This window comes from Emydura macquarii, unplaced genomic scaffold, assembly GCF_026122565.2.
Source record: "Emydura macquarii macquarii isolate MOO-44397 ecotype Brisbane River unplaced genomic scaffold, CSIRO-AGI_Emac_v2 contig_1876, whole genome shotgun sequence".
Taxonomy (NCBI): domain Eukaryota; kingdom Metazoa; phylum Chordata; order Testudines; family Chelidae; genus Emydura; species Emydura macquarii.
This window is the reverse complement of record NW_027132013.1, coordinates 22,435,138-22,450,802: the sequence shown is the minus strand read 5'-3', so window position 1 is coordinate 22,450,802 and position 15,665 is coordinate 22,435,138. Positions and strand designations below refer to the sequence as shown.

At 40.5% G+C, this 15,665-nt stretch overlaps 1 protein-coding gene across 1 annotated transcript in view; it reads right to left on the bottom strand.

Moving 5' to 3' along the window:
- Positions 1-559: 559 nt before the first annotated feature.
- Positions 560-15,665, bottom strand: part of LOC137159642 (cytosolic phospholipase A2 epsilon-like) — a 38,259-nt gene continuing 23,153 nt past the window's right edge. The window contains exons 3-7 of the mRNA XM_067558120.1: positions 4,635-4,781; positions 3,379-3,507; positions 2,066-2,106; positions 1,433-1,475; positions 560-664 (exon numbers count right to left, since the gene is read on the bottom strand). Coding sequence (XP_067414221.1) covers positions 560-664; positions 1,433-1,475; positions 2,066-2,106; positions 3,379-3,507; positions 4,635-4,781 — 465 coding nt within the window. The remainder of the gene's footprint in view (positions 665-1,432; positions 1,476-2,065; positions 2,107-3,378; positions 3,508-4,634; positions 4,782-15,665) is intronic.

Sequence of the window (15,665 nt, the reverse complement as noted above, 5' to 3'; positions counted from 1 at the left end):
TACCTCTGCCATTCCTGCATGCACTACACATACTACAAAAGAGCTTGTCATTACATGGTGATGGTCCCATAAAAATGGACCTGTGACATATGTAATTTGCCAAATCGTGTGTGTGTGTGTGTGTGTATCAAAATGTGTTCTTTTCTATAACTGTAGATAAACAAATGGAGCATTTATTTCATGTATTCTTGTATAAACATGCAATGAAAACCTTGTTGATGTGCACACGGGAAAGAGGATAGAAATAAGGTTATTAGTGGAATCATAAGTCTGAATTCCAAGGACCTGATTCTCCATTGTCCTGCACCTTGTGTAGTCATTTACATCAGTGCAGTGTGTGTGTAAAATGCTACCATTCAGATCTGGTAGCACTGTATACAAATTTTGCACTAATGTAAATGACTGTACACTATGCAAGATTAGGAGAGATGCATCCAAAACTTCAGCCTTCATGTTGCTTTATAACACTGGGATTTTAACAATCAATTATAGATGCAGTCAGTGTAACCCAAAACATGGGTTATGCATTCTCTAGTTGCTATTATAAAGGTTATAACTATTAATAACCAGTTAATGAAGCTGTAATCTCACTTGTAGAATGCTTTTTCTTCTTCTTCCACCTTCTCCTATCCACCTGAACTTCCAAGCAGGAAATTTCACGAGACTAACAAACATGAAAAATAAGATAATTACAAACAGAAAATATCACAGAGGGAGATGTACATCTTCATCCTACTCTGTGGAGGCAGTGTGCTTGATCCCTGGGTCTAAATGCCTTGCATTCTTGTGCAATGATTTCTCTGGCAGACTAAGTAATATTAACAGGCTCTAGAGAGAGTCATATCTAATCCTCAGGTGAAAAGATGGTAGTTATGATACACATATGGTATGTAATATAAAGCAAGAGAAAATGATGGCATTCTTAAAGCTCCTTTAAGTATCCACTGGACTCCCCAAGGGGTAAAATAAAGCTATTCAGAGAACAGGTGTCATTGAAGGGTGAAGATTTGCTATGTACTTTCCATTGCCTTCATAAGTCATGCCAGCTAGGCTATGGAGCGATGCAGGAGTGCTGGTTGGAGTAGTAAAATGTCATTGTTGCAGTACTCCTATGGCAGTTTCTTCTAACAGTCATTTCAGGGAGCAGTGGGACAGCACTGGCTGTGAATGCTCATACTTATACCATTTCCAGCCTTTTCCAGCTGGATTCATTTCTATGGTGTGCTGGCTTGAGAGAGCTCACAGCTGGTCTAGTTTCAGCCACTCCCAACAGGGACACTGTCACAAGCTATCCAACCTCAGCTTTTGCCTCAGCCTGAGGAAGTGTATAGAAGAATCAGCTCTGGGTCATTTCACTGATTCTCTAGTTTCTGCTGCAGTATTATAAGTATTGCTATGCAGTAGAGGCAAGAGCAAAGAAAAGAAAATGTACCACTACTACTCCATTAGTGACGATGGTTTCAGGAAGATCCAGACTAGAAAACAAAATGAAAAATACACATTTCACAGCCAGTATAATCTAGATTCTACTTTAAGCATTTTTATCTTGATGATTTTAATTTTTGATTGTTCATAAAAGTGTGCCTTTTTTGACTAGAGACCACAATGGCTACTCGGCAGCAGAGATGCAGTTAAATGGCTGGGAGGGGATTGTGACAGTTGTAATATCATTAATGACCGTGTGAGTCACATCACCCCCCAATGCCCAGGGTACCCCCGCCATTGACATACATTTGACTGATCACAAGAAGCCAGCCCTGAGCTACTATATGGGGGACCTAAATAACACTTCCTCTTTAGGAAAATTACAGTGACATAAATTATTAACAGAAAATGATACAGATATATGTTGTGCTCTCCCCACTCTCTCTCTTTTCTTCTCCCTCTTTCTTTTAAAGATTTGTTTAAATGTACTTGGTTTTGGGGAAAAAAAGGAATCTGGGGATGGGGTCTGGCTATTGAAGAGACAGCAGGTGTGTGAAACCTTTTCCCTATGATTGATTGACTACTCTTGGAATTGCTGCATCCATTAATTTCTGATTTTGTAATATTGAGGTTTGCCCACCTGTTCTCCAGTGTGAACTCAACCTCCAGTTCCTCCCGTCTCTGGAAATTAGAGAGAGAAATGAATGAAACCATCACGCAAAAACTCTCTCCAATAAGGGCAGCCCCATTGATAGTATAAACTCTTCCTTCCCCTCCCCCTCCCATCCCTGATATTCAAGGAGCTTCTGCAAAGTAGTCTTCAATTTTGTGCTGCAAGTACAATCAGTTAACTTCACTTTTCGGTTTCTAACAATATTCTGCTTCCCAGTAGCTGTTTCCACCATTAGGGGAGAGAAGCTCATCACTTTGACTTCCCTGGGAAGTCAAAAAGATGTTGCTATTACTGAATTAACTGAGGACATTCTCAATTCTCCTTAGCAGTTGCATGGACATAAGATATTAAATAGGTCTCTTTCTTTCCTGTCAGCTGTGCCTCCACTTCAGGCAGAGGCTAAAAATTTATCACTTAGAAAAATATTGTGAAATACAGGCTCGATTTTCAAACATAGGCATAGAAATAAGGCTTTGAGTATCCAGACTAGGGATGTATAAATGTGCCTAATTGCCTCTTTGCCAAATATGGGATTTGGTGCCAATATTTAAATATTGAACTAATGCAGCATAATTATCAGATTCTTGGGTTTTTTACCAATACAGTCCAACACCTGTTTCAAGAATCAAAATCACTATTGTGCCCTATAGTTGCCAGCTCAATGGTAACAAGTTATGACATAGAATAATATTTTACTGCTTGTATAGCTCCACCCATCAGAAGTTCTCAAAATATTTAATCCAAATTAGCTATTTAATCTTCTTAATATGTCTGTTCCTTTTGGAGAGCCATTATCATTGTCCCAATTTACATGTGAGGAAACAGGCACAGAGAGACTGATTTGCCTAAGGTCACATGGCCAGACTACAGTAGAGCGTGGGGGTTGGATCCCAGGTCCTCCTCTCTCCCAGTCCTGAGTTTTAGAGAGAAGACCAACTTCCCCTTCTTCAGAACTGCTCAGTGATATGACTGGGGATGTTCATCTCTCAGAATTTCAACACTGGTGATGCAATCAGCAATAATATCTAATCCTTGACAACCTCCTCTGACAAAATATGTTGCAGTTCTGGCCAACCATTTAGTACGTCAGTGCAATTTTAGAGAGGCTTTGCTCTTTGGTAAGCTGAAAGAAGTGAATATGGATGGATAGATGGATGCATGGATGGAGAAAGACTAACTCATTAGGGAAAAAAAGAAATACAATACGAAGAAACTTTAGGATGAAAATTCAGAGAAATGTATTCTTTCCACCTAGCTATGCTTGTGATATCAGTTCTCACCTGAGGATTTAACTGGAACTTCATAAAAACTGTTTCTCCAACTGGGATTTTAGCTATATCAAAGAAAACAGTGAGGTGGTCATCATCTTGGACAATGTCTTCATCAAAGATTGCCAGTTCCAGGACATTCTGGGAATAGAAAATAAGAATATATTATTTGTTAGATAGTTAGATATATTTAGTTAGATATATTTGTTAGATAGTTAGATATATTTAGTGTGCATATAGTACAGGGAGATAAAGAAGGAAAAGGGTGGGGGAGAAACTGGCACAAAGACAGAAGGAAAGAGATGATGAGTAAGTGAATAATCACTCATCTTTACTGAAAATATATTCTAATCAAATCACTTAAGGTTGTATCAGGAATTCTATTTTGACTCTGTTTCCATTTCCCAATAACTTTCCCATCTGAATGAAGATATAATTTAATTTTAGATGTAGATAATCTTATTTTAAAAACAGCTGTTGTAATTTATCTACTCATGAGAGAATAAATGTTTCCATACAACAGGGAAGCAGTTATGGCTCCTGGCAACTTTTGCAAGGATTTGGTTTTTTAAATTCTCTGTTGGTTTTACTGATCCATAGTTCTTCAAATCCATAGCAGACACAGCTGTGTCCAGGGAATGTTTGGGTATAATGTCCTTAGCAAAACCTGCCTGGATAAAGTGCTTAACACTTTATACATCATATTGTGACACAGGTGCTATTAGAATTCAGGAGTTCCTGGGTCTTAGTTCTGTGTTCTGTTCTCCATTATTCCAAGTTACCATTCAATGAGAATTTTTTCTGATTGTGTAATGATTCTAATTTATATTTCATTGGTTGAATTTGTTGTCACCCTGCATTATATCTCTCTATTGCCAAAGTATCTATCAGATGTTGGTGATATATAAATAATAAATAGGCATCCTTCAGGGGACTTACGTGAGATAAAATCTGAACTAAGCCAGAATTTTCTAGCTCTCCAGCTTGTTAGTGTAATTTTCAATAAATTCATTTGATTTAGTTCACAACTAAAAAATAAATTATGTTTCTAACTTGCCTCTGGACTCTTATTCTAAACACAGGACTCAAATTCCAGACACATATTACAGAGCTGTTAAAGTAATTCCAAGAGGAATTTTTAGGCATCTGGTATTGAAGGGATATAAAACACAGGCTACAGAAAACGTGAAAGTCCTGGCTTTGTCTAGACCCGAAGGATCTGGCTACAAATGAGACACAATAGAGAAGACTTGGTGCTTTTTCTGCACCTTGACCTGACTCTGGATCCTGAAGTAGAAGGTTTCATTCCACACTGGATCACTGCAGTTATTGATAGTTTTGGTCCGGACCTTTTCAGCTGATGCAGTTGGCAACCACAGGCTCACGTAGCAATCGGACTGGCTTACTATTGGAGAAAAGTACAGAATAATTGGCAATTTAGCAATTTATCTCTCTCTATATATATATGTGCACACACAAACACACACACAATATATAATATGTGTTTTTATATATATTATAGCCAATAAGAAAATCCATAGTTACAAGGTTCTCTACATGAGATGGTGTATATCAGCTTGCATGTCACACATTCCTTAGTGCTTCAAAAGAGTCTAGAGAAAAAAATTGTACTCTTAGCTTGTTAACGAAACAAAGAAAATATCACTTCTTGGAATCTTATTTACATATCTGTAATTTACAACTAGCTGTGGGGAAATCTCAAAAGATTTGCAGTTTGAGTTTGATTTAGATAAGCACTCAATTTTTTGACTTGTCAGATTCCTCTTGATGTTGGAATCAGCTGGCCTGCTGATAATTAAAGGCTACTGTGTCAATGCATCTGTTTTGTTTCTGTTTCCTTCTCTCGTATGTGTCTTCCTTGTTTATTCCCTGTTAATTTCACAGTATGGTTTTCTCAAGGATGGCTTTGTGTTTGTTTGTTTTTTAATTTGAGACTCCAATTCCAACAATATGTTAAAAAAAATCAAAAAAAATCCCCCTCAGTGTTACCGGTATTTGTAGTGGTGGTGGTGAGAGCTGGCCATGAAGAAATTAAAGAAATTTAATGAAGAAATTTCACACTGGGCTGAATGCTTTAAGGCATACTGGCTCCATGCTGACCTGATTTATAAAAGGATAAGTGGCACCCAAAAACAGAGGCTCCCAAAATCAATGGCCACTTTTGAAAATTCAGGTCTTAATCTCTCTATGCTTCAGCGTCCTCAACTAACTTTGTGCCTAACCTCCTTTGTAAAGCACTGAGAGATCCCTGAAAGAAAAGCGCTCTCTAGTTGGTAAATATTGTTATCAGTTATATCAAGTAGAATAGCAGTCCATTTTCATTATTTACAGTGTTATCCTATTCATCAAAGGCAATTTAACCTAATTTATACTAGGTTTTCCAGTCTCAAAATCAAGTCATTCCACAGTCATTGCTTTTGACTACATCCTGATAATGGTATTCACATTTCTCCACCAAAATCTACCAGTTTATTCCTAATCTTGTGTATAATTTTTTCCAGAAGTATTAAAATAAATGAGATTACACATTTACTGGAAGAGAGAGATCCTTTCATGAAATGACTGGCATATTTAGTCATTACCGTGCAATACTGGATTATATTAATATATCTTCTCAAATATATTTTTATTTATTTGGCATGAATCGTGACTAGCCCAAATATATTATTTTGTGCATCATCTCTTGTAAGCATCTTCCTAGAATGTTAGCCAATATTTTCAAACTGGAATTTAATAGTTCATTAGTATGTATGAATCAGAGCTATGCTAAGGGTAACTGGGTTTATAAAAGGCAGTAATAATTGTTGCATTAATTATAAGTAATTATGTTTACTACAGTAGTGCCTAAGGGCCAACCAAGAATGGGGCCCCATTATGCAAGGCACTGTACAAACACCGAGTAGTTGACTGTTTCTAACCCAAAGCACTTACAGTCTCAATAGACATGACAGACACAGGGTGGGGGAAAGATCATAACACACAAGCAGAGTGAACCATATGATGGCAGCAAAGGTCATGGTAGTTCCATAGGTTTTTCTTGGGTTTTTTTTTGTTTGGAGGGGAGGGCATGGAGGTGTTTAGTTAGGAGGGGATTCGCTAAATGGAAAGATAAGGAAAGGGAAGGTGGTGAAGAGGACAGGGCAAGGGAGAAGAGGGTAAGAGGGCAGGTGTGGAGTGAAGCTGAAGAGTGTGTGGGGAAAGGGGAGAGAGGGTTGGAGCAAAGAGCCAATCAGTACAGGATAGAGAAAGTCAGAGAACTTTCTAAATTTTCTGGAGTCCCTGGCTGGCTCCCTCTTGCTGTTTTCTCCCAAGGCCACATGATAGAGGGGAGGGGAGGCACTACCTGGATCCTAGTGGTCCCAGAGTGTGTTAGGGGTGTCTCTCCTCTACATGGTTCTAGGTACAGGGAGTAATGGGAGTTGGCATGGCACTAGCTGGGTTCCATTTTACTCCCTCCTCCGCAGTGCAGAAGTCCCTGCTTTGACTCCTTCTGCTCCTACTGACTGGAGTGTAGCTAACATAACCCTCCAGGATAAAACCCATATTTTAAACCATCTCCATTGGGAGGTTCCTTGATGGAGATGTAAAGGTCTTTCAGTGACCCCTGGAGGAGGCCATACAGCATTCCCACTTTCCCCATTGGTACCCCAGGAGGATGTCCAACGAAGCCAGACAGCAGCTTGGATTTTTGGGGGGATAATTCCCAGCCAGAGTTTAGAGTTGGTTTTGGGAGCAAATTAGACATGTTGAGCCCAGAAGGTATCCTGAGCCTCACTGAGGGAGAGCCAGGCCCCAGGACAGCAGCAGAGCATCTCATACACTACTGATAGGGAACCATCCCAGAGAGGCCCTGTTGAGTCAAGGGAGGTATCTGAGCCCCCAAAAGAGGAGCCACGTCCAAGGAATTCATGAGCGCACTCCCTATTTTGAACATTTGGGGATCTCAGGTGAGTGCAGCTTGATCTGTGGACACAGATAGAAAGAATAACACTATTTCCCTTCTCTCCCCTCCCAATTTGACCGATGGGTATTTCACACTTTTAGTTCTGTTCCCCCACCCACAAATTATCTCCAATTGCTATGGGCAGTTTTTTTTTAAATGACTGAAGAGCTGTTCATTTTAGTGCCAATCAGCTTCAAATTATTTTAGTGTTCGCAGCTGGGCTCTGTGACCAAAAGCACCCCTGTATTCACACCCTACACACCATTGTAATAATCCTTGTACAAACTATGCCTTGTGAAGTATTGAAAACTAATAACTCACTGGTCAATAACATCATAATGAAATGTAGGTAGCAACATTACACATAAAGTTCTGAATTCCCCCTGCACGATGTTATTCAAAACCAGACAGCCCTGCCTAGACAAAAGTTGCTAAACAGGTCTATCCTAAACAAATGAATGTGTGTTTAGATCAATTTACTAATAAGTAGTAAAGAGGGTCCTCAAGATAGCGGTGGGAGGAGATGGCAGGAAACAGAACCATTTTGATTTCAGCACACACAGGTGGGGGAAGAAAGAGCATGAGGCCTCCTTCACCACCAGACTCCATGTAATCATCTTTACTGCTTAAATAAACTTCGCGTTGAAGGATAACCCTCAGAAGAATCTACTTCAGATGTTCACTGGACTATAAAAGAAAGGGGCAGAGAATCCCAAGTTCTCCCTCTTTGACCTAAATAGAGGAAGGCAATAGCACCTCTGAGTCTCTGGGAGAGATCCTAAACAACAAATGGGTCAGTCACCATCTTGCTGGAAGACTGTGGGTGAGACAGGCCATCTAGTAACTTTTGAACCAAAAGTTACTAGATTAAGTTTTAGACTTTTAGATGCATGTTTTATCTTTTATTTGCTTGTAACTGTTTCTAGCTTTATTGCCTATATTTTAATTCACTTAAAATCATATCTTATTTTGTTAATAAACTTGTTTTATTTTTAATATAAACCAACCCAGTGCTGTGTTTAAACTGAACTGTTTGATAACTCCAGTTAAAATAACAAACTGTTGAATGCTGACTCTTTACAGGGGCATCAAACCTTAATGTCTGAACTGTCCAGGAGAAGGCTGGACACTGCAGAACACATGTTTTTGGGAAAATCTGAGACTGGGAGGGAGTTGGGATCACCCTGTAAGTAGCAGACCCAGTAGTAGAAGTAGAAGTAGTAATGTATGTGGAAGTAGCCAGAGTGTGATTGGTGTATTGCTGGCAAGCCGCTGGGGTCAGAACTGCTGGACCAGGGCTGCAGCTATACACAGACATCAGGGTGTGACCTACATGCTGGTAGGCTGAGTGGCCGAGGCTGGGAGCTACAGCAAGAAAACATTGTGAGACTCCTAGTGTTTCAGGATAGGTGGTTACACACCCTCACTGAGGTTTGGATTGTACCCCAAAATATGACAGCATCCACTGAGGAAAAATGTTGCTTGCTGTTGCTGGCAAAATTTGCTGTATGTGAATTTGGCTGATTTTTCAAGTAAGCAAAGATGGAGAAAATTAATTTACAGTAAGGATACCCAGATCTACAACAGGGGTTGGATATTTTTATCAAACAAACATTCAGCAAAAAAACACTTTTTTTTTTTTTTTTTTTTTAACATTTTTGTCTTGGTTTTCAACAAGCTCCAATATATGGTAATATTTTTAAGGACTCATGTCATTATCACTGTAGCAGAGGCTGTTAGTTTTGTTCCTATATAAACCACTATTGTATTATTTGGGCTAAATTCTGATCTCACATGCACATGGGGTGTCACAAGTTTAAGTGAGAGAAGAAATCTGCCCTTGAAAGATAGCGTTGACCTCTTTGGAATTGTAGAGTATGTTAGCTAATGTATTTGGATGGGATTTTCAAAAGTGCTCAGCATTGTCCTAACTCTTCTCTCACTGATGTCTGTGGGAATAGAGTTAGGCCAATGCTGAGCATTTCTGAAATCCCACCCATACTGACTATGGGTTAACTAACACATATTGTGCCTATACAGCCTGAAGATTAGTGGCTATTTCCCACATTCTAGTCAGCCATACTAGAAGCTTGGCATTTTTATAGCACCATTCATAACCTCTTTTGTTTGCTATGAAAAATGTGCTGCAATTATAAAGGTCAGATGTTGCTGTTTTGTCAATGGAAAGTTTTGCTTAGTTATGAAAAGAAGATGATGGCACACACGCATGGTGACTGCAGGATGGTACGTATATTAGTATGTCAAGTATTTCATTCATTTAGATTTTAAAACACCAATCTCATACCCTGGTACTTTAAAAAAAACTCTAAATCATGTTCAATTAAATTCTAACCATTACTCTACCAGTCTTGCCGCATGGGACACAGATCCTCAACATAAACAAGACTGAACCCAGAAATGAGAGAGAGAGATCATTTTTTCCCATGGAGTCCTTCATATCCCCTAATCTTACATGCATTTTCCTCACAAAACCTGTTGTACAAACAGTCCTAGCTGTTTCTGATTTGGTTATTTCCCCTTCCCCTATATCTGGCTCTCTTTTCCCTTGGCCCCACAATCAGTAGTGGCAGCCCCAACCAAGATAATATGGTCCTCAGTACAGAAGTGGTGATACTATGAAAGACAGCCCATGCCAGTGGAGCAGATTATGGGAAAATCCAGAAATATGACAGGAGAGTGGGACATGACCACAATGGCCAACAAAACACAGGACATTTGAGATGTCTGCCCAGTGCTTTGTTTTCTTCATCCCAACCAAAATATTTTTTAGCTCTGCTGAACTCCAACCACTTCCAGTTTATTGTCTTTAGTGCTCAGAGACAGCTTTGCTATCTGGGGCCCCTTCAGTGAGGTTACTTTTGGAAAGTTCTTAAATTCAAGTCATGAAGCAACTCAATGCTGTAGCACCACAATGTTTGCATCTTCAGGCCATGACATTGTAATAATGTGCGGTGTTGCAATTTCATTCTATATGGATGTGACTTCAGCACATGGAATGCTGAGACAACAGAACACAACCTCAGGGCGAGCAATGCCCAAAATTAAATTTCACAAAGGGTGGCAATGGCAACCTTGCCAAATTTATAACTCCTTATTTTGATTCAATTGTATTTGTGTGTGTGTGTGTGTGTGTGTGTGTGAGAGTGTCTCTCTCTCTCATTAGTCTCTTTAAATTAGAGATGGTTCTAAGCTGAAAAATTCAGAACCAGACATGACTATTCCCCACGTTTGAGGGAGTGTACACCTGTGATTCTGGTATGGCCTCATTTCTACATTAAACCCCATCACATGCTAAAACCATTAATTTGTCACTACCACATGGGACACTATTGCGACATTACAAAACCTAATGTATAAAAACCAGTCAGGCACAGACAATGAGAAGAAACACTCATAAAACCAACCCATACTGTCACAGCAACTCAAAACCAGAACAAAACATTTTACTTACATAATCAACTTCACAGATGTATCCTAATTTCCCATACCCTATCTGAAATGGGAGTGGATACATGGGTTATTTAGTCCATCATTCCAACTTCTCCACTTTTTGTACTGGACTTCATGATTTGCCAGTGGTTTTTCCATTGTCTCATCTCCCTTCACATGAAGACCAATATAGCTTTAGATTATACCCAGATTCCAATAGCTCCACGATGTGGTTCTGGTATCTGGAAATCATTGGCATTGGGGGATGCCCTCATCACACGCCCTTTCTTCCAGGAACACCTCCTGCTCTGTCTCTATGCCATCTGGAGACTCCCTTTACACAAGCCAACTTAGGGCTTTTTATGCTAGAAAGATGTAAAGCAGCCAGAGCAGGTCCAAGAAGTGGTTTGCAGGTGTATAGCTCAGAAAAAAAAGGAATATGAGGGTATAAATATAAATTAGTAATTAATGTTTAAACATCTGTGAGACTGGCAGCTGTCATTATAGAGAGTTCCATTGTGTCCCGGGAGGCAACAAGTGCAGCTTTATTAATGGATGCATTCTTGCTAGCTAGCTTCATTGTCTTGAACTCACAAAGTAAGAATTTAACCCATCAGATAGATACTTGGTGGCCTGCCTGAAATAAAGTCTCAGTCCAATTGCTAAATGTACAAGTGGCCATATCACACACACACACAAAATAAAAAAATTGTAATTAGCCCACTTGTTGGAAGCTTTAGCAGACAGTCCAGGATGCAGTAGAGTTGGAGACTGGGTTATCCTCTTTCTCCTAGGGTTGTCATTTCTAGGTCTAGACAGACTGACAAGAGAGTATGGGGGAGCCTAAACTGCCATCTGCTAAGTGTACTAATAGTAGATACAGTCTATGGGGCTATGTTTTGGCATCTTTCGCCAGCACTACATTTATAGCAAATGTTAATAAGGTATAGAATTGGTGGGGGTGCAGTGGCCTGACCTGGCATCCCATAGAACAGGTGGTAGTAGGAGGGAGCACCTTCCTCTATAGAGGCATTTAATAATCAGTGACTGGTGTGGGGAAAACAGAACCTGCATGGGCTGGGACACAGCAAGAGGAGACAGAAACCTTACAAGTACCATTGGGCTTGTGAGATTTCTGCAGTTTGGTTTAACAGTATCTAGGTTTGTGTCTGAACTGCTGATGGGGCTCAAATAAAAAATCCAGTTCTAACTTTAGTGGAGTCCATATCCAGACAAAATGTCACTTCTAGTTTTTAAATTGAGTACTCTGACCTCAACAAGCTCACAGATCCTGAGGGAGATGGACATCTATGGACTTGAAATCCTGGGCATCAGTGAGAGAAGACTGACAAGTGCGGGTAAGAAGCATTTCCACCAAGAAAAGAAACATCTTATTTATTCAAGTTGTAGTGAAAACATACACTCAGAGGGAGTAGTGCTCATTGTCATGCGGGCTGGCTTGAGAGGGGGGGCAGCTAATATATTGTGTGACATCAGCATGGCAGAATCATAATAATCCATGTGGGATAGGCCATGTCAGGTACTGTTAGGAAGGTTATGATATGCTAAGTAAGAGAATAATACTTATGTTCATGTGTAATATGTGAAATGGAAGTTATAGATGTATTTGAGATATCTGTGTTTCAAGTTGTGCTGCTTGGGCAACACCCCAGACAGGAAGGCTGCAGAACAATGGCCAGCGTAATGGCCCATTAAGGCCTTCCCAGGTGCGAGGGGCCTAGAGAGAGAAGCCAGCATCACCACTGAGTCACCAGAACCTGCTTACATGACTATGGACCCCAGGCACACCTGAAGAGTCACCAGGATTGGCCCAGTGACTCTGGACTCCATGTTGGGTCTTGTGACTGTCCACAGGCTGCATGGCCGGGGGAGGGGGTTTATAAGATCAAACCACAGGATCCATCTTGGTCTATGATCCTGTCCAGCTGCAGACACACACCTACCTCTGGACCAATTCATCTTGCAACTGAACTGAAGGACTTAGACCCATCCAGGTATCGGATGTGAACCAGAGGGACTATACAAGCCTGCAACTCCACAATTCTTCCAGAAACCTGAAGTATATGGACTTTTAATCATTTGTATATCTGTGATTTACTTTATCCCTTTAACATTTCTCTCATGGTTTATTTCTTTCTTTTTATAATAAACCTTTAGTTTAGATACTAAAGGATTGGCTGCCAGCGTGGTATTTTAGGTAAGATCCAAACTTACATTGCTCTGGTGCCGTGGCTGACCCTTTGGGGTCAGAGGGAACCTTTTTAGCAAAGAGCAGAGAGTTTAAGTAACTGGTCTCTTTGCTGGACCTGGTGCTGATTTGGGAGCCTGGAGCTGAAATGCAGTGAAGGGGGCTGTGGGCATTTGTGGACTGGCTTCGTGATATCCAGTGTGGGGTAATCAGAAGCAGTTCATGGCTGGTTGGGAAGCCGGGCTTTAGTATCACCCACCAGCGTGGGGAGAATCTGCTCTCCTTTTGCAGCCTGCCCTGACCTTGGCATTGTCAGTTGGCTACTCTGGGCACGGGTCGTATCACACTCATTATGACACATTCTGTTGAAAGTCACTTTGCAACTGGGAGCTATCAACCAAAGCATCATACATGACAGAATCCAAACCGGATTCCTAAGAATCATAAATCATAAAGTGCTCCAACAAAGACATCCGAGAAATCAGCAAGAACCAGAAGTCCATTTGCATCAGAATTAGAAGGAAGTACTCAATATATTTGGGGCATGTAGTCCAGATACCAACACACAGACTCCCACATGAAGCTGTATAAAGGGGGCAACTTACTGCCGGAGACTCTCCTCATGCCTGGGCATGGCATAACGGCTCTCTCATTGTCTGTCACCCTTCTGCCAGCAACCACTCTGGTCATCTAGTTATCTGCCTCTTCTCTTGACTCAGCCCTCCAGCCATCTCATGAATTAAGTCCACCCCTTCCGGGGCAACAAAAGTACACATAGCTCAACTACAGCTCTGCAGTCCAGGTAAATTGTTGCAAACATTCACCATCAGTCATGTTAAGTATGTGGAATTAGAGGTGACGTGTCATCTCTCTCACTATACTAAGTTCATGAGCTATACAGTGGATGTCAGCAGCATACACCAAGTGTACAATAACCCGTGTCTGTCCATCAGTCGGCGTCCATGCCAAGCTCCACTCTTTCAGACAGCAATTTTTTTTACAAAGCCCACTTTATTTAGATGTTCAAGGCAATGCAATATCTTGCAGAGTATAGGAAAGCTTTGCTAATTCATTCTGTGATAAACCACAAGCCCATACTAAAAGTAGCTTTCCAGCTGTGCTGTTTACACTGTCAGAAATCAGTGAGGTGTTACCATAGGGAATGCCAGTTCCAGTGGCATCATGGTCCCTGCAAGCTAGTGGGGGAGCATCACATCACTCCATGCTTTACTCTGGCACTTTCTAAAGACTTGAGACAAGGCTACTTATGCTAGTTCTGACAAAGTTCTTCCTCACTCCTAAATAGTGCAGTTTCTCACAGTAAACTGTTTAGGCAGAGACTGTCATTTATTAAGTGTTTGTACGGTGCCCTGCACTGGGTGAGAGCTTGAAGGGCTACAACAATATAAATATTACAGGGTGATGATAATGATAATGCAAAAGAAGAGCAACTGGCTGATGAAAGTTAGAATAGCATTGAGCAGAGACCAAATATTTAATGTTATATATGCCACAGGTTGGCTGTATGACAGAGGAGAAGGAAGAATTTCAGATAGCGCTGAACCAATTGATAAGTGAAGTACCAAAAGTACCACAATCATTGGAGCAGATCTCAACGGATATGTGGGAGAACACAGCCAGGGCCATGACGACTGTCATGGAGGACAAGGCTTTAGAACCAGAAATGAAGCTGGTGAGGATATCTTAGAGTTAGCCAGAGCCCATGGCCTGATTGTTGCTAATACATACTTTGCAAAGAGGGAAGATCACTTTACATACTACTTCCTGACTAGAATAAGACATTTTAAAAGCTTAGGAGATTGTAAAGTGATTTCAGGTGATCAGATTGCAGAGCAACATAAATTGTTTTAACTGATTTCTCATGAAAATTTTAGTGGGAGATAAAAGGCAAGTTGTGCAACAAAGGATGGTGAAGGCCCACATGTGGGAAAGTTAGTCTAAGACTTAAGGATGAGGCAAAGGTTGGCCAAAGACGGATCGACCATGATGACACTAATAAAGTTCAGGAAAAAATATCCAAACATACTATAGAAAGTACACAGTTGTGTGTGGACAAATAAAAGGAGATGTGCTGGTGGCCCAATGATGTACAGGAGACCCTGTAGGAAGAGGAAAGGTTTAAGTAATGGTAGAAAGTAAGAACCTGCAAAGTTATGAGGAATACAAGCTGGTAAAGAAAAAGGTGAAAAGAGTAGTTGCAAAAGCCAAGGGCCAAATACTGAAAGTCTTATATGTGGGACTACCTACTAAGGAAGTGAGAAAAGGAATATATACATTATCCAGTATCAGGCAAAGAAGCACTGAGGACTTGGGAGTTGTGAAACATGTCAAAGACAAAAATTGTGGGAGACGGCGGAATCATTAGGAGATGGCAGTAGTTTTATGAGAAATTGCTTAACAAAGAGAATCTGAGGAAATAGTGAAGGAAGTATGAGCAAGCAACAGCCTCACAAGACTTATCAGCAGGGTGGGGGCTCAGATAGTGCTAAAAAAGATGAAATGTGAGACCGGATGGTGTATCAATCAAGGCATTTAAAGCACTGGACAGCGAGGGAGGGATGATGATGACAAACGTCTTTACATTAATCCTCCAAATTGGAAAAATGCCTGACAAACGGAGGAGGAGCATATTGTCTCTATCTTCAATGGTATGTG